Consider the following 27,636-nt stretch of genomic DNA (forward strand, 5'->3'; position numbering starts at 1 on the left):
GTTAAAGCATTCACTTGTCACGCCAGAGACCCGGGTTTGATTTCCGACATGGGTGATATGTGACTGTGATATTGTTGGAATATTGCTGAAAGTGGCGTAAAACCGAACTCACTCACTCACTCAGTGTGTACCCTGTGTTTTATGCCTCCATATTCAAGTCAATTCTTAAGCTACAGTTTTCAATGTCTAGACCGAGCTGTATAAATCATGTACAGCTGTTGGGGTTTGAGGTCATTTTCCAACATGGCACGCCCCCCCCAAAATCAGATAAAACCTTTTACACTAGAAAAGAAAATGTAGGTTTGTTTTCCAGATTATTAAAAGGAAAAAAGTGAATGTTCATTTCGTCAACGTATGTACAGGAAAACAGAAATGGAAGTAAAAACCAAATAATTTATGATAGGAAAAAGGTCTATCGAATCTTTTTGTTTTATTGGTATGTCCTAAAACATTAATAACTGATGAATATATTTTCATGGTGCCAGGCAGCTATGTCGGTTCTTCACATATGGTTCCTTGTTTGAACAGGAACTAATCTCTTGAACTGGATAAAATCAATGGTTGTTGCGAATGAAATTTTCTCCCTCTCTGTGTAGATAACTGTTCTCATCCAACGCGAAGGAAGAAGAATCTGAAACTAAATACAAGATTAGATGTACCTGATTTTGTCCTTAAGATTAGACAGTGTCAGTCTGAAGAACTTAACGACGGACACTCTGAATTCCGGAGTGTATTTCCTACCAGGTGGAATGTCAGTGATACATGACATGTAGTTCTCAGTTTTGATTGGTTGTGCTTTCTACATCCCCAGGGCTCACAATGTAAAGCATTGGCATCGGTTTTCAGTTTTTATCTGTATAGGACACATAGTGTCTGGTAACAACCTGGTGCTGGGGAGGCATTCTTTATTTTTATTTTCATTTTTTATTTTTATATGGATGCTGAAAGAAATTTCCTGATGGTTTCTGTGTTATTTGTGGAAGAGCTGCACCACCTGAAACCACCTCCAGATTGTCTTCAACCAGTGTACTCTACAGTGCTCCAAGTGGATGCCGTATCGGGGAGGGGCGATCGGGTAGCCTAGTGGTTCAAGCGTTCGCTCGTCACGCTGAAGACCCGGGTTCGATTCCCGACATGGGTACAATCTGTGAAGCCCATTAATGGTGTCCCCCGCCGTTATATTGCTGGAATATTGCTAAAAGCGGCGTAAAACAATACTCACTCACTCTCTGTATCGGGGTCTTGTACGGATGACAACTAGTCAAATACAGACGGATTGCAATTTACAACCGTATCAAATATGTGTGCCAAACATACTTCAAGCTCATGTGATTAATTGTTTCTGTACCATGTCCGTTTATGCTCAAAAAAGCTCTTCAAAACATTGTTATAGTTCTGAATTATTGGGCATTACCCTCTGTTTAAGGAGGAATACATTTTGTGTCCGCAGCAAATGGATTTTCTCTCAATCCTGTATTGTGATTGGCTATAATAACGCACTTGATTTCTCTTGTCTCAATTATATTTATGTTAGGTTGGCACCAAATTTGGAAGGTGAAACACGAGGTCTTTGAATTATGGCGGCACAATGTCATACCGGTACTGCAAGCGAGCAATATGGTAGTTATTGGTATGTCTGGAACTCGTCAGTTCTGATAATGACCAGTACTAGACTCATGTGGTTGCAACACTATCAGAATCAACAGATGTCAAATGAGTGAGTGAGTGAGTGAGTGAGTGAGTGAGTTGTGTTTAACGCCGCTTTTAACAGTATTCCAGTCATATCATGGCATGTCAGCTTAATGTGGGAGGAAAGCCCGAAGTGATGCAGGTCTCAGATGTTTACCACTTCGATGAAACCCACGAGCACGGTTATGGTGCTGACAAACCTAGAAACATAAACGGGGCGAACTGGGATTCGAACCCACAATCCTAGGTTTCTGGCGTGCCCAAGGGACGCAACTCTGCACAGCGAATCACGGCGCCTTAGACAACTGGGCCACCCGTGCCCCCGATGTCAAATGACATAAAGCTAAAGAAAGCAAACATTTTAATCCAAATTAAATTGATCCAGAGAGTTTCTTTTCAAAATAATGGTAAATGTGGCTCAATTGGCAATTGTAATTTGAGTTAGTGGGATTGAATCCCATCATAACCGTAACTCATTGTCAACTTTTTCAAGAATATCTCGATTAAGAATTGATTAAATAACACAAGAAAATAATCCACAGCATTCAACCCATTTGGCTGTGACATCTGAGTATGAAGATGGTGATCCTTCAGCTGCCAGTGTTTGGTCCCAAGCCGGATTAGGGGGAATTGACAAAACACCCCCTTTACACGGACGATTACACCACAATTTACTAACCTCTTCAGTTGTAGTCGGACTTAACTGCTGAAAACACTGCCATTTGGTGGAGTCTCTACGGGAAGTAGCACTAATGAATCCTTCCTGGCACTAAATATACGACGTGACCTTCGCTGCAGCGTAGAGCAGGGCAATGCCATTCTGAAAATGTGCAGCATCTATTGCTTAGCCTCATCATTCAAGGCAGTAAAGCGGAGATGGGCGTGAGGTACGAGCCCACGGCCATGTCCGCATCACTATATTGAAGTTCATGGGAGTCTTTGCGAAAACAAATCCGGGTTTGCACAGTTAGTTTATTAGAACAGGCTTTGTTTGTGCCATGAGGGGGATATTTATCAGAATGTTTTCTACGAGGAAAATCCAATTTCCTTGTATCTTTCAATTGCTCTGAGTCGGCCATATTGGTTCCATCAAAAGAGTCAATTCTGAATTTCCGATGACAATTTTCTAGGTCTACGATGCAGCATGATTTAATTTTGTGGCCCCGGTCTTTTATTTGTTGGTTTGCACAGCTTCACCACTGGAGTTTAGACGGAAGACACGAACAAACACACAAACGTTGAGAAACACAAAATGCGTGGCAAGGAGGGGATTGGTGTAATTGCTTACACAGTTCGTTACAAAAGATTTCAGACTTTTCCTGAAGAAGATGAAAATCCCTTCCCCTATTTCCTTCATGTTGATTGAAGTTTACTCCGTGGAAATAGTTGCTAACAATCGGCGATTGCCTTTTCAATTTCAGCCGGCAAATTACTTTAATGGATCATGGCCACTATCTGCTGTGTATTTTGCGACTCGTCTCTTTGTGGCTCATGCTTTGCCGCCGTCTTCGGCACGGCGCCGATAGTGAACGGGCAGTCACCTGGAACTTCGTCCATGTTGGTAGCTTAAAAAAGGATTTCATGTACGAGGCGGATTTTTCCCTTTTTGTTTGAACAGGCCAGATAATCCATGGTCAATGGACTAGTTTCTTGGTTCTACTTGTGTGTAGGGCTGAAGATATTGAACCATTAGAAAACTGTCCCTTTCAGCTTCACTAAAATAGTTTCCTGAATTCATGGGTTTTTTAGTTGATTAGAGAAAAATGATATAGAACCATAAAGTGTTTGCGACTCGGATTATGTTTGAGAAATGGATTATATTCTGTACTAATTAGTGAATTAACTAGATGATTTGTGCAATTGATGATTTGGATTCCGTGTTTTATGTGAAGGTCATTATATGTATACACTGACGTGGTGAGGTGAGGTGAAATTGGGTTTAACGTCACGTCCAAGATTATTGCACTTATATAGTGACATGCATGCACGTGCGGGCGTGTGTGGCCTGTATACTAGTCTGGACTGATGCTGATTTATAGTGCTAGCCCACTGAGATACCATGCCGCAGTTTAACATGAATACCCCACTCAGACACAGTATACTGACTCCGAGCCAACCAGTCCTTGTTTTAGCCCGTTAATGCCGAGCGCCAGACAGGGAAACAACAAGTACCATATTTTAACGTCTTTCGCTATTTCAGGAGGCACAGGTGGCCCAGTCATCTAAGGTGCCGCAATTCACTGTGCAGAGTTACAACCCTTGGGCACGCCAGAAACCTATGATTGTGGGTTCGAATCCCGGTTCGCCCCGATTATGTTTCTAGGTTTGTCAGCACCATACCCATGCTCGTAGGTTTCACCGATGCGATAAACGTCATCGCTTTGGGCTTTCCTCCCACATTAAGCTGACACGCCGCAATACAACTGGAATACTGTTAAAAGCAGCGTTAAACCCAACTCACTCACTCACTATAGATATATTTCAATTGACTGCAGAACATTATCATTCTAATGCATCATTGCAGGGGGAACCACCTAAACACCTCCCCCATTTGTAGCCGCCCTTGCCTCCCCCCCCCCCGATGAAGGAATCGTGTTTCAGTGTGTGTCCTGGTAACTAGTTTAGTTATGACAAGTTGATACAATCAGCTTCACACCACGAGATACCCCTGGGCCTTTGTCCAAAGTCGGCCATCTTCTTCTGACGTTTGCTTTTAGCTTGCGGAAATCCCCTTTTAGAAATGTGATTAGAGCTGACCTATGAGGCGTAGTCGACCAAGAAGCAGTTACGATGCTCACCAGTTGTGTGTGTGTGTTGGCGGCAGATGTACGCATAATGAAACAGAGGCAATCAATGTTATAGATAATCTCCATTCCCATAATATATTGGAGCGTTATATCCTTGGATATTAGTGGTCTGATTGGAACAAGTTGTTGGGATAGTATTGGGTTTGTTATGAAAGACCCAATCAATGGAACGCGGAGAGATATTAAACACACAGAGGTTACAGTGTTTGTGTTCCATAAAACATTTAATTAATTGAATACACCGGGGCAAAACGTGACAAAACCAATGGGAAATGACATGCAAGGGAAACAGCGGTTTTTTGGGCAATAATTCATATTAATTCTGATTGGCGTATCCAGGATTATTCCTATTTCAATTTGCTTGATGGAAGTGTGTCAATATTCTATGAGGAACTTACATTGTTGTGTTCAAAGATGCTGCTTCTTTTGAAGCTGGGTGCTTTGGTTGACATGGCAACTATTTTTGATTGACATTTAGAATAAAAATGAAAAAGTAGTCGATTGTTAAATGATCAAGATGAGCTAGGAAAGTGGTTTAAGAGGCACTGTGTTCTTCAGCTCTGTTGGTTGAGGAAAAAATGCGATTGTCCCCGAGCGAACTCTCTCATGTCCCTTGTGTCATTTAGGTAGCGATAAAAGTTGACAAGATTCCGTAATTTTTCCCCCGCAATTTTAAAGTCAGATGTGTGTTTGTCAGTATGTTATTGGGCATGTTAAACAGACACTATCTGTCGTTTCTGTAGTCCATGTTACAGAGGGAGTGCGTCAGAAAGGCTGTTGTTATTCATCGTTAACTTCACAAATTCTCAAAGTGATCAGGGCTGCAAGATCACATGATTGTCAGTTAACGTACATAGTGGGTTAATGGGTGACACCGCATACATAATAAGATTAAATAATGGTGGCAGTTGTGTCATTTAGGCCGAGATAAAGGTCGAAATGGTTTCGCAGCGGTAGAAACTTAAATTTTTAGTCCTCTTGTCAAAGTGTCAAATTTCTACTAGTCCTTATGATACTTTAACTAATGGGCAGTTTGCAAGGACTACAAAACTAGAGCTAATTTCTAACATAGTTTCTTAAAAAGATTTTTTTCGCGATTATTAGATTCGGATATGTTTTTGATGAGTTTCTGGACATGCTACATTGCTATACACACGAAGCCAGCAACCAATTATCAAAAAAGCGTTAACTGCGAGAAAGATTCACAACCATACATAATTCAATTATACTCTTTCTGTGAATCGTCATAAATCCTGAATAGTGAATTATGATATGTCAGAAGTTTGTTGGTCCTTTGAAGCAATTATCATACAAATCAAACAGTAACATTTTGTGTTAATTTATTGGACAGAAATGATAAGGACAATGTATTTACCCTGTCTCATTAACACAGCGACTGATTGTCAGGTTTGTTGGCTTGTTGACGGCTGCTAGACTGGGGGATGTCAGTGGTGTAAAACTGCCGATATTAAAGCCGATATTAAAGCCGATATTAAAGCCGATATTAATGATGGTTAATGCAACGTAGTGTCTATTGGCTGCCATGGGACATGGGATGGTGTGACACCGTGATGAATGGGCAGTTAGGTGCTGCTTCTATGGCTGTTGATGATGCTTATTAACGCACCATTGAGGTTAGGTTTTGCGTAGACTGGCGACTAGTTCTGATATATGGCTCTGGGTAACAAATGTTATATTTGGGATAATACTTTGTTTGTAAATTATAGATTCTCGTACCTTTTTTGGGCCGAGTCCTGTCGGGATTCGAACCCACACTGCCAGAGTGAGACACCTAATCGCCAGCACACAAAGTCAGCGATCTAACCCACTCGGCCACAAAATGAAAGTCTGACAACTGGTAGTCTAGATCACGTACTTTGGGTACCCCTCTGTCAAGTGTAAATTGGCACGGCTCCCATGGCCGAATGGCATTGTGTCACACACACTCTCAGTCACTCACTCACTTACTCACTCCCTCCCTCTCTCTGTCTCCCCCCCTCTCTCTCTCTCTCTCACCCTCTCTCTCTCCACCCCCCCCCCCCCCCTCTCTCTCTCTCTCTCTCTCCTTACATCTTGAGCACCAGAAGCCTCTCAAAGGAGAATCACTGCTCTGAAACACTCACTCACTCACTCACTGTTAAAGAATGGCAGTTGCAGTCTGGCCCTATGTTAAGGTATTGGAGTTATGTTCAGTAGAGCACTACCATCCCTCCATGGAGTGGGACGCAGGGGTCACACTGAATCAGAAGACAAGGGAGTGTTCTGTTGCGGGGATGAGCCTTCTTCATTATTGACACAAACACAAACCCTTGCGGCCCGTGGCTAGTGGATTATTGAAGGTCACTTGCAAGTGCAATCTTCTAGAAAACAGTTTTAAAACCACGCATAGTCAAGGCTGATTTTCTTCAGTTATTCATAAAATGATTTTTAGAGAATTGATTTGATGGAGGTAAATTGAATTTGAAATGAAGCGCAGAGGGACATAAATATTCTGGCGTTCGGTTACAAATTCAATTTAGAAAGATTAGATCCACAGGTAAGCTAGCTCCAAATTGAAAACACAGCTATAGGTTTATCTTCTAAATCATTGTGATAACAGTTTTAATATAGTACATATAATCCAACAAAAAGCCATCTTGAAACAGAGCTGGCTAGCAGACATGTTGTTATTAATGCAATGTCATATTGTCATGACAACTACTTTTTCTTGTAATATTACTTGGCTGCAAGCCCCAAAGAGCTCAGGGAGACTTTATATTAGTGAACATGGGATGAAAGTTGCATTAATAGATCAGTTTCAGGGAAATAGATTGTGGATTTATCCTGGTATATAAACGTGAAGAGACAGCTCTGTAATTCCTAATTTGTGGTTAGTTGTCAGAATATACTATTTTTACGGGTAGATAATTGAACAAGACTTTGATCTGTGTGGACTGGGTTATGATATAGATCGGATATGTTTTAGGGGAAATGGTTTAGGAATGAGTCTGAAGATTGACTGTATACATGCAAGATATAGGATTAAAGAATGTTGTTTGGTTATGAATGCTGTGCCTGCCCTGTGGTCAGTCTGGTTGTTTGTCGTCATCAGGAAGAACAGAAGACTGATAGGATTAGGACAGGCCATTGTTGTCCTGAGATTGGAAAGAACGTAATGAGTGTTCGTCTGTCTTGAAATTGAACAATTATCGTCTATATTGTCATGCAGATTGATTTCTATGTTGATATAGGGCGGTGGGGTACCCTTGTGGTTGAAGTGTTCTTCAAGACGAAGGTCTGGGTTTGATTTCTATGTTGATATAGGGGCAGTGGGGTAGCCTTGTGGTTGAAGTGTTCTTCAAGAGGAAGGTCTGGGTTTGATTCCTCAGATTGATTTCTATGTTGATAAAGTGGCGGTGGGGTAGCCTTGTGGTTGAAGTGTTCTTCAAGACGAAGGTCTGGGTTTGATTCCTCAGATTGATTTCTATGTTGATATAGGGGAGGTGGGTACCCTTGTGGTTGAAGTGTTCTTCAAGACGAAGGTCTGGGTTTGGTTCCTCAGATTGATTTCTATGTTGATATAGGGGCGATGGGGGTACCCTTGTGGTTGAAGTGGTCATCAAGACGAAGGTCTGGGTTTGATTTCTATGTTGATATAGGGGAGGTGGGGTACCCTTGTGGTTGAAGTGTTCTTCAAGACGAAGGTCTGGGCTTGATTCCTCAGATTGATTTCTATGTTGATATAGGGGAGGTGGGGTATCCTTGTGGTTGAAGTGTTCTTCAAGACGAAGGTCTGGGTTTGATTCCTCAGATTGATTTCTATGTTGATATAGGGGAGGTTGGGTATCCTTGTGGTTGAAGTGTTCTTCAAGACGAAGGTCTGGGTTTGATTTCTATGTTGATATAGGGGAGGTGGGGGTAGCCTGGTGGTTGAAGTGTTCTTCAAGACAAAGGTCTGGGTTTGATTCCTCAGATTGATTTCTATGTTGATATAGGGGAGGTGGGGTATCCTTGTGGTTGAAGTGTTCATCAAGACGAAGGTCTGGGTTTGATTCCTCAGATTGATTTCTATGTTGATATAGGGGAGGTGGGGTAGCCTTGTGGTTGAAGTGTTCATCAAGACGAAGGTCTGGGTTTGATTCCTCAGATTGATTTCTATGTTGTTATTCTCACGTAAAAGTATTGACTCGTGCCAAAGGCATTGATCTTGCTGGAATTAACGATGTTAAAACTCCATGTTGATGTTGCTCATTTCAGTGTTTCTCTTGACACATGCTTTAGTGCCAGATTTTGGTTGTAACCTTTCAGATCAACTCAAGGAATGACTTCTTGCTATTATCATTCCACTATAAGAAGCCCAGTTTTTTAATATAGGTTTAATGTTTGCATTATTTAGATTGTTGTATCAGCTGAAGACAATTATCGCTATTTTCATTCCGCTTCACAATCCCAGTTTTTGAATACACCTTACATGTTGGTGTTGTTTCAGATCGTTGTATCAGCCAGAAGACGATTATCGCTATTTTCATTCCGCTTCACAATCCCAGTTTTTGAATACACCTTACATGTTGGTGTTGTTTCAGATTGTTGTATCAGCCAGAAGACGATTATCGCTATTTTCATTCCGCTTCACAATCCCAGTTTTTTTAATACACCTTACATGTTGGTGTTGTTTCAGATTTGTTTCAGCTGAAGACAATTATCGCTATTTTCATTCCGCTTCACAATCCCAGTTTTTGAATACACCTTACATGTTGGTGTTGTTTCAGATCGTTGTATCAGCCAGAAGACGATTATCGCTATTTTCATTCCGCTTCACAATCCCAGTTTTTGAATACACCTTACATGTTGGTGTTGTTTCAGATTGTTGTATCAGCCAGAAGACGATTATCGCTATTTTCATTCCGCTTCACAATCCCAGTTTTTGAATACACCTTACATGTTGGTGTTGTTTCAGATTGTTGTATCAGCCAGAAGACGATTATCGCTATTTTCATTCCGCTTCACAATCCCAGTTTTTTTAATACACCTTACATGTTGGTATTGTTTCAGATTGTTGTATCAGCTGAAGACAATTATCGCTATTTTCATTCCGCTTCACAATCCCAGTTTTTGAATACACCTTACATGTTGGTGTTGTTTCAGATTGTTGTATCAGCCAGAAGACGATTATCGCTATTTTCATTCCGCTTCACAATCCCAGATTTGAATACCCCTTACATGTTAACGTTGGTATTGTTTCAGATTGTTGTATCAGCCAGAAGACGGTCACTATCAGAAAGTCAGCAAGCCTCGGTGGTCAGCAGAAACTGGACTGTGACCTCAAGTATCCCCGAGGTCAGCCCGTCCCCTACATCATACAGTGGAAGAAAGATGGCCTCCAGCAACCCATCTTCATCAAGTACGATGGCTACCCGGCACAGGTACCCTACCAGCAACACCGTGGCCGCATCGAGCTAGCCGATATCGTTTCTCTGGAGATCAGTCACATCGAGGCCGAAGATGAGGGATGGTACGAGTGTAATATCATATTCATAGATGGCGCTGAAGAGACGACGGTCAACGGGTCGTGGATCTACCTGACAGTGCATTGTGAGTACTGACCGTTTGGTTCTTGGTAGGGGCCCTTTGAGTGGGGTGATGTATAGACAAATTTCCTGGTACATGGGGCAATATATAAGATAGAACCATTTGGATATATTATGAAATCTTAAATTATCTTCTGTTTATAAGTGATCTGATTGCCAGGAAGCTTAGTAGATTTACTCAAAGAGTCCCTACATTGCATACAGCTATATCTGTAGGTTTTGCCCATTGAATACCTTCAGAAACACATCGTTGTCTGGAGCTGAACGCTTTGAATGGCAGTGTCTTCCTTTCAGGGACTACAGATCAGCTCTATATCACAGGTCTAGCATACACAGACCACAGACCCTGTAGATAGAACCATCTGCTAGATCTGTAGGTTTTTCCCATTGAACACAGAGCTCCAGATAAGCTTTTGGTGTTGTGGGTATTTTACCCATGCATTTTAAAATCATTGGGTATCAGTAATTCTGTCTGCGTATTCAAATTTCTGTTACCCACTAGTTTTTACACATGTGGGTATTTAAGTTAAATATTTTAAAACACTATTCATCTAGTCCCTGCAAACTGGTGTCGTGTGGGTTCGAGAGCTTTATAGGACTCAAAAATACCGCGATACTTCCACAAAAAAGTGTGATGGCAAATGATCATGATGTAACTGTCATCGTGGAGTTTGGCAAGGTTGAGGGAATGCCCGTTTTTTACAAAATAGGTTGCTTATTTGCTCATCGAATACGCAGGGTTACTTCACAATATTTTGATGATACGCACAAGTTTTATTTTTGTAGCGTATCTGTAATGTTCGTTGCGTATTTGATACGCTTGGATTATATTTTACTGTGTATTTCTGCATTTATGATGCGTATTTTACGCAGTTACGCAGCTTATCTGGAGCTCTGGAACACCTTCAGAAACTCATCGTCGTCTGGAGCTGAACACTTTGAATGGCGGTGTCCTCCTAACTGAAAACGCTATTGTATACCCGTACTACCCAGGTACCCACACCCCTACTACCTGACCCTACCCAGTACCCACACCCCTATTACCTGACCCTACCCGGGTACCCGCTATAGGTCTCAAGAGATAGGTCCAAACTGTCCGACTGGGAATAGTTTGACCGTAGCCCTGGCAAAATGTATTTAGATACACAAATAAAAACGATCTGGCCATGCATTAACTGAAGTTGACTGAAGTTTTATCTTTATTCAAACATATAAAGTCAGAAGGAATGCAAACATAAGTCACTTATAGTGTAACCATAGAATTCTAGATAATTTTTGTCATTAAATATTATATCACATGATAAACCATGTGTCCGGGTAGTCCTGTGGGTACCCGGGGTCCTACTCAGTACCCACCCGACCCGAGTACCCGAGTTACCCGTCCCAGCCCTAGAAGACATGACACTTTTGGATAGCAACTTCTTTTATTTTTGTACGACGTTTCAGGGATTCTTCTTGCATCTTCATCAGTTGAATGCTTTCTAAGTGCATAGAGAGATGTATAAATCATGATGTTTACAGATATCGGTTATAACACACTGTCATGCTGTAATAGACTACGGCCTGTGGTATATACATATATATCACTGGGTAAAACTAACCATGATTTACCAGACTCCCTCTTGCTGTAATAGACTTCTAGGTGTGTGAGTGAGTATGTGAGTGAGTTGGGTTTAACGCCGCTTTTAACAGTATTCCAGTTATATCGCGGCATGTCAGCTTAATGTGGGAGGAAAGCCTGAATTGATGCAGGTCTCAGACGTTTACCACTTTGGTGAAACCCACGAACACTGGTATGGTGCTGACAAACCTAGAAACATAATTGGGGCGAACCGAGATTTGAACTCACAATCATACGTTTCTGGCATGCACAAGAGACGCAACTCTGCACAGCGAATCACGGCGCCTTAGACGACTGGGCAACCCATGCCCGCTTCTAGCTGGGATATATATATATATATGTAAGTCAGAGTAAAACTAACAGTGTTCTTCCATGCATCCATACCATCAATAAATACCATCAATAAATACCATCAATAAAGTCTTTTGTGTTGCAGTAAGCAATGACACAACTTATACTGCATTTTGCTGTATCAGCAATTTTGAGCTACTTGCAGTGCTTCAATAAACCAAGATTGATATAAAAGGAAAATCTGTTTGTCTGAGACTCCTGACGATGACACCAGTTTAGGAATAGTTTGTTCAAAGGAGCTCCTTACTACGGCTGCAGTTATGTATGTCTTCTTTGATTAAGGATCTAGTCTTTCCTGGGTAAAACAATGGCCTCTAAGATTGGGTCATTGACCCTGTCTGTGGAATACAACTCAATATTGCCCAAGAAGATAGACCATTGGAATAATAAGACTGGGCATAACTAAAACATCATGTGTGACTGATGCTTTATAATATTACCTCGAGCTTGAGATGGTTGTGATGCTTGAATGTTTGTACGACTGAACACAAAAAAAACCGTCGTGGGCCAGACTTTATTTTGTTCACAGATATTTGGCCACAAAATTCAGGTCGGTAGCTTGTAAAAAGAAAGTAAGTTTGATTTTACGCTGCTTTTTAGCAATATTCCAGCAATATCACAGCAGGGGACACCAGAAATGGGCTTCACACATTGTACCCATGTCGGGAATCAAACTCGGGTCTTCGGCGTGACGAGTGGACGCTTTATCCACTGGCTACCTGACCGCCACCGTAAAAAGAAAGAAAAATTATTTCGAATTATATTTTTTAGTTTCTCCAATATTAAGTTGGTAGGAAAATAAGGTTTGGACAGGGGACTAGGGAAAGAAATGAGTTAGCTAGCTTCTGTGACAAACATTTTGAAGTTTAAAGATAAATTTTCAACAGTTTTTATTTGAAGTATTTTAAATAATACATTTATATTGATAGCAACAGTATATGAATATCTTTAAACATCTTACTAATTTCTGGTGGGCGAAATAAGATACCCCATTGATATTCATTTTTAATGTATTTTTTCACAATTCAAAATGTTTAAGCTGGCGGATTCGTGAACCAAGCTTAAAATAAGTTTGACCTTACTGGCAAATTGGTCGTGGTGGTGTCTCAGTCAGAAGCGCTTGGACAAACAAACTGTAGTTACCTCTGCTTCATAGCCAGGAGGGGGCACGGGTGGCCCAGTCGTCTAAGGCGCCACAATTCGCTGTGCAGAGTTACATCCCTTGGGCACGCCAGAAACCTATGATTGTGGGTTCGAATCCCGAGTCGCCCTGATTATGTTTCTAGGTTTGTCAGCACCATACCCGTGCTCGTGGGTTTCACCGAAGTGGTAAATGTCTGAGACCTGCATCACTTCGGGCTTTCCTCCCACATTAAGCTGACACGCTGTGATATAACTGGAATACTGTTAACACCGGCGTTAAACCCAACTCACTCACTCACTCATAGCCAGGAGTATTCTGGTAATGAGACAATCAGTACGATTGTTGATCATCAGACAATTTGATGAGGATCACTGAAAGTAATGACTTTCGTCGGGAAAGGGTCGGACTTGTGTAAACTCCTTAAATCACCCCATTGGGAGAAGCATCTCCTTCTTGTTGTAGTCATTGACTGAAGAGAGGCTAAGTGGTGTCATCGTAATGTGATGACGCTGATCGTACCGCATGCATTAATCACTGGATTGTCTGGTCCGGGCCACCATATAACAGCTAGTTATTGCTGACTGGGGCATTTACCAATATTCACTCACTGCAAAACAATGACTTCTCCCCAACTCTCTTCAACAATGACTGCTCCCTTATTGACTTGCACCAAGGAAGGAGGTGTAGCTTATGTGTACATAGATATGATACCGAGGATCAATATTGTTGTCCTTGTGGGCCTCGACGAGTGAGAGGATGGATGGTCCAGAGGGTGGGGAGGATTTACTGTCTGTACCTGCCAATATCGAGTACGGCCTCTCAACTCTTTGACAATCTTCATGCACATTAACATGGGCTCAGAGACAATTAGTTTCTCTCTGTGCCGTGACAAGACAGCCTGCAATAATTAATATCAGTCACAGCTGTTTTCCTGTTGACTAAACTCCCACTTATCTCTTAAACAGCAAAATGTCAACCTCGATCCTCTATCCAGATTTTGCGGTAACTACTGTCAAAAATCGTCGCTGGATGTTTTGAGCCGATGCTTTCCCATTGGCTTCGAACTTGGGGTCCGATCTTGGGAATCTGGAGTCAACTGCCGCATCAACAAAATACAAAGTCTCATTTCATTTAAGCAATCACAAGTCACACAAAACTGTCTGACAGAGGCTGAACAACCATCCACAGAGGGTAGTGTGTTGTCTGTGTTCCTACCAAGCTTGGCAACTGTGTAGACTGTCTCATGGTCCCTCAACCATATTGTTTCCCTACCGCCCAGCCCTTTCTGTAATGCTATATCCCTAAATGAAGCAAGTCTAGATTTTCATGCTTTCAGGATCTGAATCTCTTACCCACTCGGGCTTCTTTTCAATTTAAATGAATATTTGTTTGTCAAAATTATATCTTTTCAGAGAGGTAATTCTAGTTAACTGTGGTCTGAGGCCATTTCTGGGAGATCAACGCTGAAATTTTGTGTGGTCTCTTTGGCCCGTTGGAGATTTGATCATGGGATATTGATGAATGGTCTGTACAGGAATAGCTCCCATCACTAGTTAGTGACCTGCTGACTTGCTGACCTGAAGGATATTATTGGTCCGTATACGCCATGCAGATTGTTGATAAGTGCAACAATGCACGGATATTATTTAAGATGGGAATTTATCATCAGTAGGGATGAAAGCCTTGCATGCAGTATCTCTACTCTCTGTCAAGTGATATTGTTGAGTTATGTTGTTTTGCTGTTTTGTTGTTTAAAGCCAAATACCATACCGGGTTAGAAATTGGCACTAGTCCTATAGGTCCTTGCCAAACTGCCCAACAGTAAAGGCATCCTAAGGACTAGTAGAATTTTGACATTTTTAAAGGTTTTGCTAAATGCTGTCATTATAAGGACTAGTGGACTGAAACTGTTAGTTTCTACCGCTGCCATATTTAAGCTATATGACGATGGCCGTTATTAAATAAACCTGGACCAGACAATCCAGGGATTGATGTTTTGAGCAAAGATCCACGCCATGGATACTATGACACACACTACTGATAAATCTTCCCTGATGAAGTGGATCATTGATCATGATGCTAATCACACGATTGTCTGGTCTTGCTTCGTTTACAGGCTGCCGTTGTATGGCAGGAGTACTGCCAGGTGCAGTGATGGGCAACAAACGCCTACCATATTCGAAGTAATAAGCGCCCAGGGCGCTCTCAAAATTAGAAATAGGGGGCTCTTATTGGGGTATTATTTTGGTGAAAAAAACAGAGTTGAAAGATAAATTTTGTGTTCATGTACGACAGATATATTTTTTTCAGAATTTTATAATAATTTTCTTTGCCCATAACTAGAGTTGCATATAACACACAAGTGGGCATCACACATGAATAAATAAGTCTTGTGAACATTGATCAATCGGAAGGGGTGCTAATTGGGATTGTTCAGTAGCCAATATATTTGCAAATATTGCCGTGGGCGCTTATTAGAATGGGGCGCTTATTACATGGAATACGGTACCTTTGTTGCAATCACCAGGTGTCATTCTTTTTCGTAACTTTCATCACAATGTGGGCTTTATGCCCAATGGAATCCCTTTTGGAAGATAATTGAGACTCAATAATGATTGTCTGGCATTGACGTTATATTTACTATATTCTGCAAAATATTGACTTGTGCGGATATTGAATCTCGTCTGTGGTTTTGTTGAGCTTCCTTTTGTCCGATGTTAAAGGGAGGCTCCGAGGCTTGTACTGCATTACCCACAATCCCCTCCAGTCGCAGGATTCTCAAAAGTTAAGAAATTGTCGGGCAGATAGGTGGCGCTGTCGTGCTGAAGGCAACGCTATTGGTTTGCAGAGTCCCATGGAAATCAAATAGTCGGTCAAGGCTTTTTGGGTTTGTTTTTAAGGAAAAGAAAAATTTCCAATATTCCCAATCAGGTGCCATTATTCACATCAAGTTCCTTCTTCGTCATGTCCCTCGTGCGAGCCCCATGATGGGGATGTTTCCCACAGTGCAATCAATAACAATGTCCAAATAGGGGCAGTCAGGGAGAAACCTGGAATGTCTTACAAATCCTGCTGGAGAGTCGAAACACGACCTTATTCCTTAAAAACATATATCGTATTCGTTGTAATAAACACCCCAGGCATTTTGGTGATTAACAAATGGAGGCACATGTTAAAACCACTCACAACAAGCTTAAATTTGTTGTCGGTGATCAATCGGAAGCGAACAAAATACCAGGCAATTATATATGTACCCTTCTTCTCTGTAAATTATCTGTGATATACACAAGACGATATCAGAGCTCCAGATAACTTTTTGAGCAATTGAGTTTTAATTCCAGGGTTTCTATTTTAATTTGGTTATTACATTTTTCATTGGGTAACAAATATTTTTTCACTCATCTATTCGTCAATCTATTGGGTTTTTCCCCAAATTAGTGAACATTTTAAGATTTTAAAAAAATGAAATAATGTTTTTAGATGATAATTGTTCCAAATAGATAGGCTTGACTCGGAAAGTAAATTAGCGTGTAATTGTGTTTCGGAAATTAGTTCCTTTGGACGCATGATGAAAAGGCTTCATTGGGAATTTACGCGTGCTGTTTTAGACATTTGAGTTCTTCATTTAATGCATGCATTTCTGTATGCAAGTTAATTAAAAGTGATTGGGTTTTGAATATTTTGGGGGTTATTTTATGCAAATACACTGCTTCTGAAATATGGACTGATGTACAAATTATGTTTCTCAGTAGAGGGCGCTTGAGTCAACCTCCCAGAGGCCAGAGAATAAATTAATACATGAATCAAACTCAGTCCAGATTGACTCAGTTCCAGGCCTGAAAGGGGCACGGGTGACCCAGTCGTCTAAGGTGCCACGATTCGCTGTGCAGAGTTGCGTCCCTTGGGCACGCCAGAAACCTATGATTGTGGGTTCGAATCCCGGTTCGCCCCGATTATGTTTCTAGGTTTGTCAGCACCATATCCATGCTCGTGGGTTTCACCGAAGGGTAAACGTCTGAAACCTGCATCACTTCAGGCTTTCCTCCCACATTAAGCTGACACGCCATGATATAACTGTAATACTGTTAACACCGGCGTTAAACACAACTCACTCACTCACTCACTCACTCGAGGCCTGTAATTAAGCATTGTTCTTGCCTCCATTTGGATTTTATTTTGATTTTGTAGATGTATATATCTTAAATAAGATATCTCCATTTCGGGGACTAAATGTTTGTCTGGGGGTGCTTATAAAACTTACTTCAGATAGGTGAAGATTGCCCAGGGGGCACTTAAAGGAGCAGGGCACAATATGGGGAATATGGTATGGTGAAGATTGACCAGGGGGCACTTAATATGGGGAATATGGTATGGTGAATATTGAGCAGGGGGCACTTAATATGGGGAATATGCTATGGTGAAGATTGACCAGGGGGCACTTAATATGGGGAATATGGTATGGTGAAGATTGACCAGGGGACACTTAATATGGGGAATATGGTATGGTGAAGATTGACCAGGGGGCACTTAATATGGGGAATATGGTATGGTGAAAATTGACTAGGGTGCACTTAATATGGGGAATATGGTATGGTGAAAATTGACTAGGGTGCACTTAATATGGGGAATATGGTATGGTGAAAATTGACTAGGGGGCACTTAATATGGGGAATATGCTATGGTGAAGATTGACCAGGGGGCACTTAATATGGGGAATATGGTATGGTGACGATTGGCCAGGGGGCACTTAATATGGGGAATATGGTATGGTGAAAATTGACCAGGGGGCACTTAATATGGGGAATATGGTATGTGGGTGTCCTATTACAGCCCATCCAAAAGGAGATTAGTTACATTGTTTTAGGATTTTTTAAACCTTTTTTTTTCAAATCATAATTTGCAGTATGTCAATAAATGAACTCTATATTGCTCGCAACTTGAATCTTAATCACAGAATGTCACAATTCCACATCGCTGGAATGGCTTGTTTTCACTTTGTAAGTATTAGCACACCTGCAGTTATCTTTGTAAATAAGTCATCGCGATAGTTCATGATTCTATTTGAAGTGGCAAGGGCTACACAACACTGCCATCTACAACACGACGCTACTGCAGAAGGTTGGGAGGTCGAGCCCCGGCCGCCTCATGCCAAAAGACGCGTGGAAAATGAAACTTGTTGTTGCCCTGCCTGGCGCTCGGCATTAAGGAGCTAAAAAAAGGACTGGTCGGCTCGGAGTCAATATACTGTGACTGAGTGGGGTATTCATGTTAACTGTGGCATGGTATCTCAGTGAGCGAGCGAGCACTGTAGAACCAGCATTAGTCCGGATTTGAACAAGCAAAACACACATATGCACACGCGCCCGTCACTCTAAGCACAATCATCTTAAACACATAGTTAAACCCCATTTTACCTCACGTGTATTTGGTATAATGACCGTATAATCGGTGGTCATCGACATGGCCCTCCAAGAAGCCTCAGAAATCATTGACCTAGTCACATATATATAATGAAGAAACCCATTTTAAGTAATGGACTGTCATGAATTGATGTGAAATATGTAACCAACAGGCCTCAGCTGTTGTGATATTGCCCGTCATTACCATGTGGTCCACAGTAAATGACTTGCGCAGTGAGGAGTAGGTCCAAAGCTGTCTGATCAGGCTGGTATACATATTCTATTTTTACACTTTTTCATTAGATTTTCATACATTATTTTTCAAAGTCCTTAGGCTGGTATTTGTTTATTTATAATACATTTTTAAAAATTAGATTTTCATCATTTTTTCTAAAACTTGAGTATATTTGAGGCTAGTATATATTTTTTGTTACTTTTTTTATTCGATTTTCACCCATTTGTTTTAAAAATTGAGCTTGGTATTTTTTTTATTATTACCTTTTTTTATTAGATTTTTATCCACTTGTTTTCAAAAACTTGCTATCCGTATTTGTTGTTTTTTATATTGTTACTGTTTTTTGTAATCCAACTGTTGGAGCATCTGTGTACACTGTTGATGTGGATCATGTCCCAGCCTAGACTTGGTTTACGTGTGAGTGGTTCCGCAAACAAACATGGCTGCACATCGTTTGAGATTGTCAGCCAAGTGCATTTCTGTTTGTTTGTAAATATAGTTTTAGAAAATTAATAAATCTGTGGTATGCTCACCAAAGTTTATTTCCTAACATATGATGTATATGATGTATATGATATGATATGTATGATATATATGATATGTATGATATATATGATATGATATATATGATATGATATGGATGATATATATGATATGTATGATATATATATTATATTTATATATATGTATGATATATATGATAGATATATATGATATATATATATATATATATGATATGTATCATTTATATATATATGAATTATATATAGGATATACATGTGATATGTATGATATAAAGGATATATATACATATGATATAGATGTAATATGAACACAGTCAGCTTCTAATGTCTTTATGTGGTAATTGTGACGAGCATCAAAACAAACTCTGGGTAGTTGATGTCACTCCATGACATAGTGTAATATATTTTAACTTGTTGACAGGGCAGTTGAATCAAGATCACAGTGACTCCACAAAACGTGGTTTTAAAAACGTCATGACATGTCAGTATTGCTGTCAACTGTTTATTTCCCGCGAATATGTTCTGTATTTACCTTGTTTTGTGTATAATTTCAATACAATCAATAGTTTCTTCCTTAGCATTGTCCAGACATTGATGAAATATACCCTGGCCGTGGCTAATGTCAATAGAGGCGTAACTGACACAATGTTGCCAGAATTGACACGAGTGACCTCATGATCATCATCTGTGCCTCCGAACCATAATCTATAGTCTCGTCAGTGCCATTGTTCAGTGGCATCGGTCAAACAGACGAAGCTATAGAGTTTGTTCCATGGTTGTGTCACGCAGGCCGTGGGGCGATGTATCTAGATGGCTGTGTCGGTACTTATATCTACAGATTTATCTGCTGTAGGCTTTGGGTTTGTTTTTGTGGGAAAGCATATTTCATGAAAGAAGAGGGGATGGTGTCACCTCTGTTGTTTTCAGCGTTGTGGTGTATGTTGAACTGAAGGAGTCTTGTCTTGCGAAGTCTTCCTTCAACATATACTGAAAATTGGTGCATAATCATAGGATCAATAAGGTTGATTTAATCCTTGGCCTGTGGCTTGTTTCAATCAGAACCACTCACTCACTCACTCACTCACTCACTCACTCACTCACTCACTCAGCTTTTTATAAACCCTTAAGCCTTCCCAAACAACCCCATTGCTTCCCCCCTCCCTCTCCATCCCTCCTACTCTCTCCCTCTCTCTCTCTCCCTCACTCTCTCTCTCTCCCTCTTCTCTCTCTCTCCTCCCTCTCTCCTCCCCACCTTGAGCAGCAGAAGTCTCTCAAAGAAGAATCATCACTGCTCTGTCTGAAACACTCAACTGATGTTCTCCTGTGTAGGACACTGTGATGTGTGTACCGTGTACTAGTAGAAGGACCAAGACTCTGATTCCACTATAACAGAGCCGATAAGGACTCAGTAGAGCAGCAGCTCGATAAGCCACTGATATGGCGCCATCTCACGATCATACATGCTATATTTCCAAGGCTTTGGTTAATCTCAGTAGAAGATCAATGTAGTAACCCTAGAGCTGGAGGCTGTGTCCAGCATGGAAGTGGTCAGTACCTAAGAGGCGCTGGCCGCAGACTGTGGTCAGTGTGATCTGAGCTCATCACGGCCTGGTCATCACTGATAAAGGATCTATGACATTAGTACAATACGGCGGGGCCGTCGGGTAGCCTAGTGGTTAAAGCGTTCGCTTGTCACGCCGAAGACCCGGGTTCGATTCCCGACATGGGTACAATGTGTGAAGCCCATTTCTCGTGTCCCCCGCGGTGATATTGCTGGAATATTGCTAAAAGCGGCGTAAAACCATACTCACTCACTCACTAGTACAATACGGCCCAGACAGACGAGCAGTACTCAGAACACGGCATTCATGTAACAATGTGTCACTTTCATATGAAAGTGTCAACTATAAGTTCTCAATGATTCACAAATCCTGTCCTGGTCGAAAATATGCTTAACTTTATTTGACACTGAATATATGCTGAAGTAATACCTCGGTTAAAGTCAAGTGAGTCTTTGTTGTGGCGCTTTGTTTGTCGTCCAGTTGTATGCCCTTCTAGTTGTCCATCCTGAAGACCGATCCGGGGTAGGATAGGTCTTCAGCATCCCGTGCTCGCCGTTAAAGGCGACTATGCTTTTCGTAAGAGTCAACTAACGGGATTGGGTGGTCAGGCTCGCTGACTTGGTTGATGCATGTCATTGATCCCAATTGCGTAGATTGATGCTCATGTTGTCAATCACTGGATTGTCTGGTCCAGACTCAACTACTTACAAACGGCCATCACATAGCTGGAATATTGCTGAGTGCGGGGTTAAACAACAAACCAACCAACCAACCAACCATTGTTAAAGTTTTATCTCTGATCAAAAGATCAAAAGAATTTTCTATTTTTGTAGATTTAATTTAATCTCACAAGGACAATGGAACTGAAACTAGATATGGTGTCTCTAAAAGAACTCACAGATTATTCTGTTCTAATTTTAAAATTGAACGCCCTTATTTCGACCACCATTATTTCTTCTTAGCTCAAGGCATCCTTGTATTTTTCATATTTTTTTAATATCGTTTTTTTAATTTGTCTCACGCATATATTTTTCAAAATAAAATGCAGCCAATTGGCAGAGAAAGCCAGAAGCCAGAAACAAATTGGCCTGGTCCGGAGCTTATGCAGGAAGCCGTGGTCTGACTTCATCTCCTGGTACCAAACACAGGTCATGCATCTCTCTCAGTGTTCCCAGCCCCTTCATCAGCACATATCATATAGCTTATTATGCCAGGGGATTTATGACAATGTCACTGCTGTGATATTTTGTGGACGAGGATGGAAGGGTTATGGAAGCGATTCAGCCAGACGGGGAGTTGAGGACGGGGAGGAAATTAGCCCTGTTAGGTGGGACTGTCATTATGAGACAGGTCGGAAGGAAACATGGATTGTCTCGATGAGTCCATGCATCTAGTGGACATCTCATACCTATAGAAAGAAAGGCATTAGTCAGCTGGAGATGACATATTGGTGCCTATGGTTAGGAAATATTGTGTACAATATTATGCATTCTGGTGTATTTTTAATCAGTTCTGTGAAAACCAACGTGTGATACCCATTGATTGTTTTTTTATTTCGTTAATGGCATTTCCAAACTAAATTCAAAGTTTGGAATGGTCTTTCTTCCTGTCGGTTTCAGTGATAAAAAAGACCTTGAAAGGTCATTTGGGAAAGGGAGGTAATTTGTCTTGATTAATTCACCTTGCTGGCAATATTACATGAAATTACTTTAGAAAATTGTGGTTTTACAATGTTCCCCCATAGGGATTTAGGGTTACATGTGGCCTCCAGCAATCTTTGTTGGTCACGGTCGGTGACTTGCCTCATGATATGTCATTGTAGTTGTAGCGGGGCGTGGAGTCATCCCTCAGATGACATCCTTACCTTGCTGACAGGGTTAACCTCTTTGGTCATGTGGACAAGGCGTCCGACCTCGGATCAGAAGGTCTGTGGTTCGAATCCCATCCCGGGACTCGGAAATTTTATGGCCGCTACACACGCTTACACGCACGCACGCACGCACGCACGCACGCACGCATGCACGCACGCACCCCCCCCCCCCCCACACACACACACCAAAAACACACACACACATAAACACACACACACACACACACACATAAACACACACACACACATAAACACCACACACACACATAAACACACACACATTAACACACACACATAAACACACACACACCACACACCACACACATAAACACCACACACACACACACACACACACACACACACACACACACACACACACACACGCACTCAAGCACGCATGCACTCATGCACACACACACACACACACACAAACACACACAGAGGAGGTTTAGGTCCCACGACAGGGAGTAAGGTTCAGTGAAAGATTAAGAGAATCCTACAATTGATTTGATTGTATTCTGGAGGGAATTAGTCGTCCACAGACCGAAGTACTTCATAGCATGAACAGTATCATGGCCGAAACTACATGCAGAGTCGGGACATTTTGGGTGCTAAGTTATCTCCCCTTGGGGGGGGGATTTTAATCAATCGTCAACCCCCGGAATCATCTGTTGTCCCTCGAGTACTTTCAGGAAAAGTCTGGCAACACAATGCTGACCAGGGTTTTATTGTGCTGCCCTTCTCCCCTCACTTGTCAGAAGAGTCATTAAGGGGAGATAATAAATACGAACTCCCGACAGCCCTGGGCCCTGCAAGTTGAGATAAGCACTGCCTGATGTCTTTGTAGCGCTCCTAACAGGGTTGTAATGGAATGGACAAAATCTCTGTATGGCCATCATGGGGTGCTGTGGTGTGAAGTATCGGTGTAGTTTTGTCTTGAGAGAAGATAAGGGAATTGTCTACGCTAAATGGGCGGAATGGCTCGTGATGAGTTTCAAGAAACATGCAGTGGTCAGAGATGTATTTGCGACATGATGGGTACACTGACAGGTTTCTCAAGGTTTATGTGGGACAGCCATGCTTGTAAATATGGGACTGTTGGACATTTCTATTAATATGTAAAACGCTGCTGTAGATCAAGGTATTCACTAGCAATGATAATGTGCAGGGATGGAAGAAGTACAGTCGGAGAAGATTGGACATTTGAAGATCCGGGGTGGAATAGGTCTTCAGCAACCCATGCTTGCTGTAAGAGGTGATTATGCTTGTCGTAAGAGGCGACTAACGGGATCGGGTGGTCAGACTCGCTGACTTGGTTGATACATGTCATTGTATCCCAATCGTGTGGATCGAGGCTCATGATGTCAATCACTGGATTGGCCGGTCCAGACTCAATTATTTACAGAGTAAATACGGTGTTAAACAACAAACAATCAGAAGAGTGTGTGTTCGGGGTTATGTGAGAAGTGGGTTGGAACAGGTCGGTGAAGGTCGTTGGCATGAGGTGGGTGAAGGTCGTTGGGATGAGGTAGGTGAAGGTCGTTGGTGTGAGGTGGGTGATGGTTATTCAGGCTTCCATACTGACAGAAATGTGTGAAGCCCATTTCTAATGCTGTCTGTCATGATATTGCTTGATGTTGCTGGATCCTTGCTGGATCTATGTTGGATCCTTGCTAGATCCTTATTGGATCCTTATTGGATCTCTGCTGGATCCTTGCTGGATTGTTGCTGGATCCTTGCTGCATTGTTGCTGGATCCTTATTGGATCCTTGCTAGATCTATATTGGATCCTTGCTGGATCTATATTGGATCCTTGCTAGATCCTTATTGGATCCTTGCTGGATAGTTGCTGGATCCTTGCTGGATAGTTGCTAGATCCTTGCTGGATAGTTGCTGGATCCTTGCTGGATAGTTGCTGGATCCTTGCTGGATCTATATTGGATCCTTGCTAGATCCTTATTGGATCCTTGCTAGATCCTTGTTGGATCTTTGCTGGATCTTTGCTCGATCCTTGCTGGATCTATATTGGATCCTTGCTAGATCCTTATTGGATCTTTGCTGGATCCTTGCTGGATCTATATTGGATCCTTGCTAGATCCTTATTGGATCCTTGCTAGATCCTTATTGGATCTTTGCTGGATCCTTGCTAGATCCTTATTGGATCTTTGCTGGATCCTTGCTGGATCTATATTGGATCCTTGCTAAATCCTTATTGGATCCTTGCTAGATCCTTATTGGATCTTTGCTGGATCCTTGCTGGATCCTTCTTGGATCCTTGCTGGATCCTTATTGGAACCTTGCTAGATCCTTATTGGATCTTTGCTGGATCCTTGCTAGATCCTTATTGGATCCTTGCTGAATCCTTGCTGGATCCTTATTGGATCCTTGCTGGATCCTTATTGGAACCTTGCTAGATCCTTATTGGATCTTTGCTGGATCCTTGCTGGGTCCTTGCTGAAAGTGGTTAAAGACAATAATCATAGATTGACTATCATACTTTGACTAATTCACTGTATTGAACCACGGACCTATATAACAAGTCCGTGATTGAACACAGGCATTCTGGAATGTGGATGAAGATTCAAGATGTTCCCCATCATTCATTGGTCTTTCTATAATCAATGTACCTGAGACCACAGACCTCACGCCAACAATGTCCGACCACACATTTAACACAGTGGGGTCCCTTCAACAGAGAAGCGTTAAAGTACAATGTTGCTAGAGGCAATTGTCAATATATTGACGCTATTTATCAAAGCTCTCGACCAGGCCCTAATAAACTTGCCAATCACTGAACATGCACAACTTCTGTATATATATCATGTCAAATTCCCATTCTCTCTGCTATAGGCATCTCATTATTGTTAATTTCCACAAAGCTCTTTAGTTCATCTCAGGATCCAAACATCCCATCATCCAGGGGACTTATACTGTCACAGATTTATGTACAAAGTACAAGGGATCAGAGTTTTTTCTATAGTCCATTGCCTTAAAGTCTTTATGCCTGGTCTTTGATTGTGGATCCTACAGTCTCACTGTAGAGATGTAATACGAATCCCCCTCTGAATCAAGTTGATGCATGGATGGATGCTGGAAGCAGCAGCAGCAGCAGCAGAAACACCTGCAGCAACACCTGCACCAGCAGCACCAGCAGCACCTGCACGTCATAGGGTCCACATAATTAAAGAATAAAACAAGTTTTCAGCGAAAGATAAAACAGTGCCAATCGAAAGAGGCTAATTGTACAATGTCTTTGTGTTAGCCAGACTTAATTCTCTATTTCCTTTCAGTGACAACAGGCAAGATAACATGGTCTTTGTATTGATTTCGTCTATTGAAATGAATGTCCTTTAATACATTTATTGGGTAAATAAGACCATGGGTTTGATTCATTGCCGGGAGGAGTTTGTTTGGCTCGTTCCCTGTTGTTTGTTTCAGCTTTTCTTGGGGCTGAAGTAGACACTGTGCTGCATGATGGGAGAGTGATTTCAGCTTTCATCACGCTGTGAATATCGGTGTTTTCCGATATTAAGTAAACACTTACTCAAATTGTTTATGTTTATGTTTAATTGGTAACGTGGGGTTCAGTGAGTGTCTGTTTATTACGTATGAAACTTTGTGAGTGTGATTCATGATAGGAAAAGGTTAATGGCAAATATTGGTCAGATGTTGAGGAGATAATTGGCGTGGAACTGCCGTCAGCACTAATAGGAATCAATAAGACAAACTACACAACCTTAACGGAGATGCTGAAATAACAACTGCGATAGCTCCCGAATTGATGAATATAGAGAATCTCACCCGTGTGTCTTTTGATATGAAATATATCAACACGAGTTGATAAAAGTGGAAAAATTCCGAGGTTGCCGAGGATTTTTGCCACTTTTATCAACGAGTGTTGATATATTTGATATCAAAAGACACGAGGGTGAGATTTTATTTATCATCCAACATCATTCTTCCAACTTTTTCAATTTGTAGACAGTAATTAGCAGTGTTTTCAGTGTAAAAAGTACTGCTAACAGGTTCAGTAGCAGAGCCATTAGTGATGTCATTTGATTATGGTGTCATGGTAACCGATGAAGTCACAATGGTCTGCAAAGCATTGTGATGAAATTTCACTGCAGCGATATCTACAGTGTAGATATCGCTTGGTCTTATCCAAGCAATATCTCCTGTGGAAGCCAGTTTTGGATGATAAAATGTTATATACTGCTCAAAAGAAGTTAAAAACACCTGATTCTTTCTGTAATTCTTCTGGGTCTTACGTTGTGGCACTATTCAAAAGAAGTAAACTGCAACCAATTTGTTCTTGTTACTGTAATCAATTTGTGGAATCTGTCATGGCACAGAAGACCTGATTCTTGCCTATTACTATAGTAATCTGTCATGGCACAGAAGACCTGATTCTTGCCTATTACTATAGTAATCTGTCATGGCACAGAAGACCTGATTCTTGCCTATTACTATAGTAATCTGTCATGGCACAGAAGACGTGATTCTTACCTATTACTATAGTAATCTGTCATGGCACAGAAGACCTGATTCTTACCTATTACTATAGTAATCTGTCATGGCACAGAAGACCTGATTCTTTGATATTACTATAGTAATCTGTCATGGTACAGAAGACCTGATTCTTGCCTATTACTATAGTAATCTGTCATGGCACAGAAGACCTGATTCTTTGATATTACTATAGTAATCTGTCATGGTACAGAAGACCTGATTCTTTGATATTACTATAGTAATCTGTCATGGTACAGAAGACCTGATTCTTTCCTAATACTATAGTAATCTGTCTTGGCACAGAACACCTGATTCTTTGATGTTACTATAGTAATCTGTCATGGTACAGAAGACCTGA

The 27,636-nt window shown here is 41.3% G+C and overlaps 1 protein-coding gene across 1 annotated transcript in view; it reads left to right on the plus strand.

The window, feature by feature from the left end:
- LOC139458248 (protein turtle homolog A-like) overlaps positions 1 to 27,636 on the plus strand; it is a 395,994-nt gene that overhangs the window by 157,036 nt on the left and 211,322 nt on the right. Inside the window, exon 2 of the mRNA XM_071239617.1 lies at positions 9,720 to 10,067. Within this exon, the coding sequence (XP_071095718.1) occupies positions 9,720 to 10,067 (348 nt within the window). The remainder of the gene's footprint in view (positions 1 to 9,719; positions 10,068 to 27,636) is intronic.

This window comes from Haliotis cracherodii, unplaced genomic scaffold, assembly GCF_022045235.1.
Source record: "Haliotis cracherodii isolate W230 unplaced genomic scaffold, xgHalCrac1.p SCAF_12, whole genome shotgun sequence".
NCBI lineage: Eukaryota > Metazoa > Mollusca > Gastropoda > Lepetellida > Haliotidae > Haliotis > Haliotis cracherodii.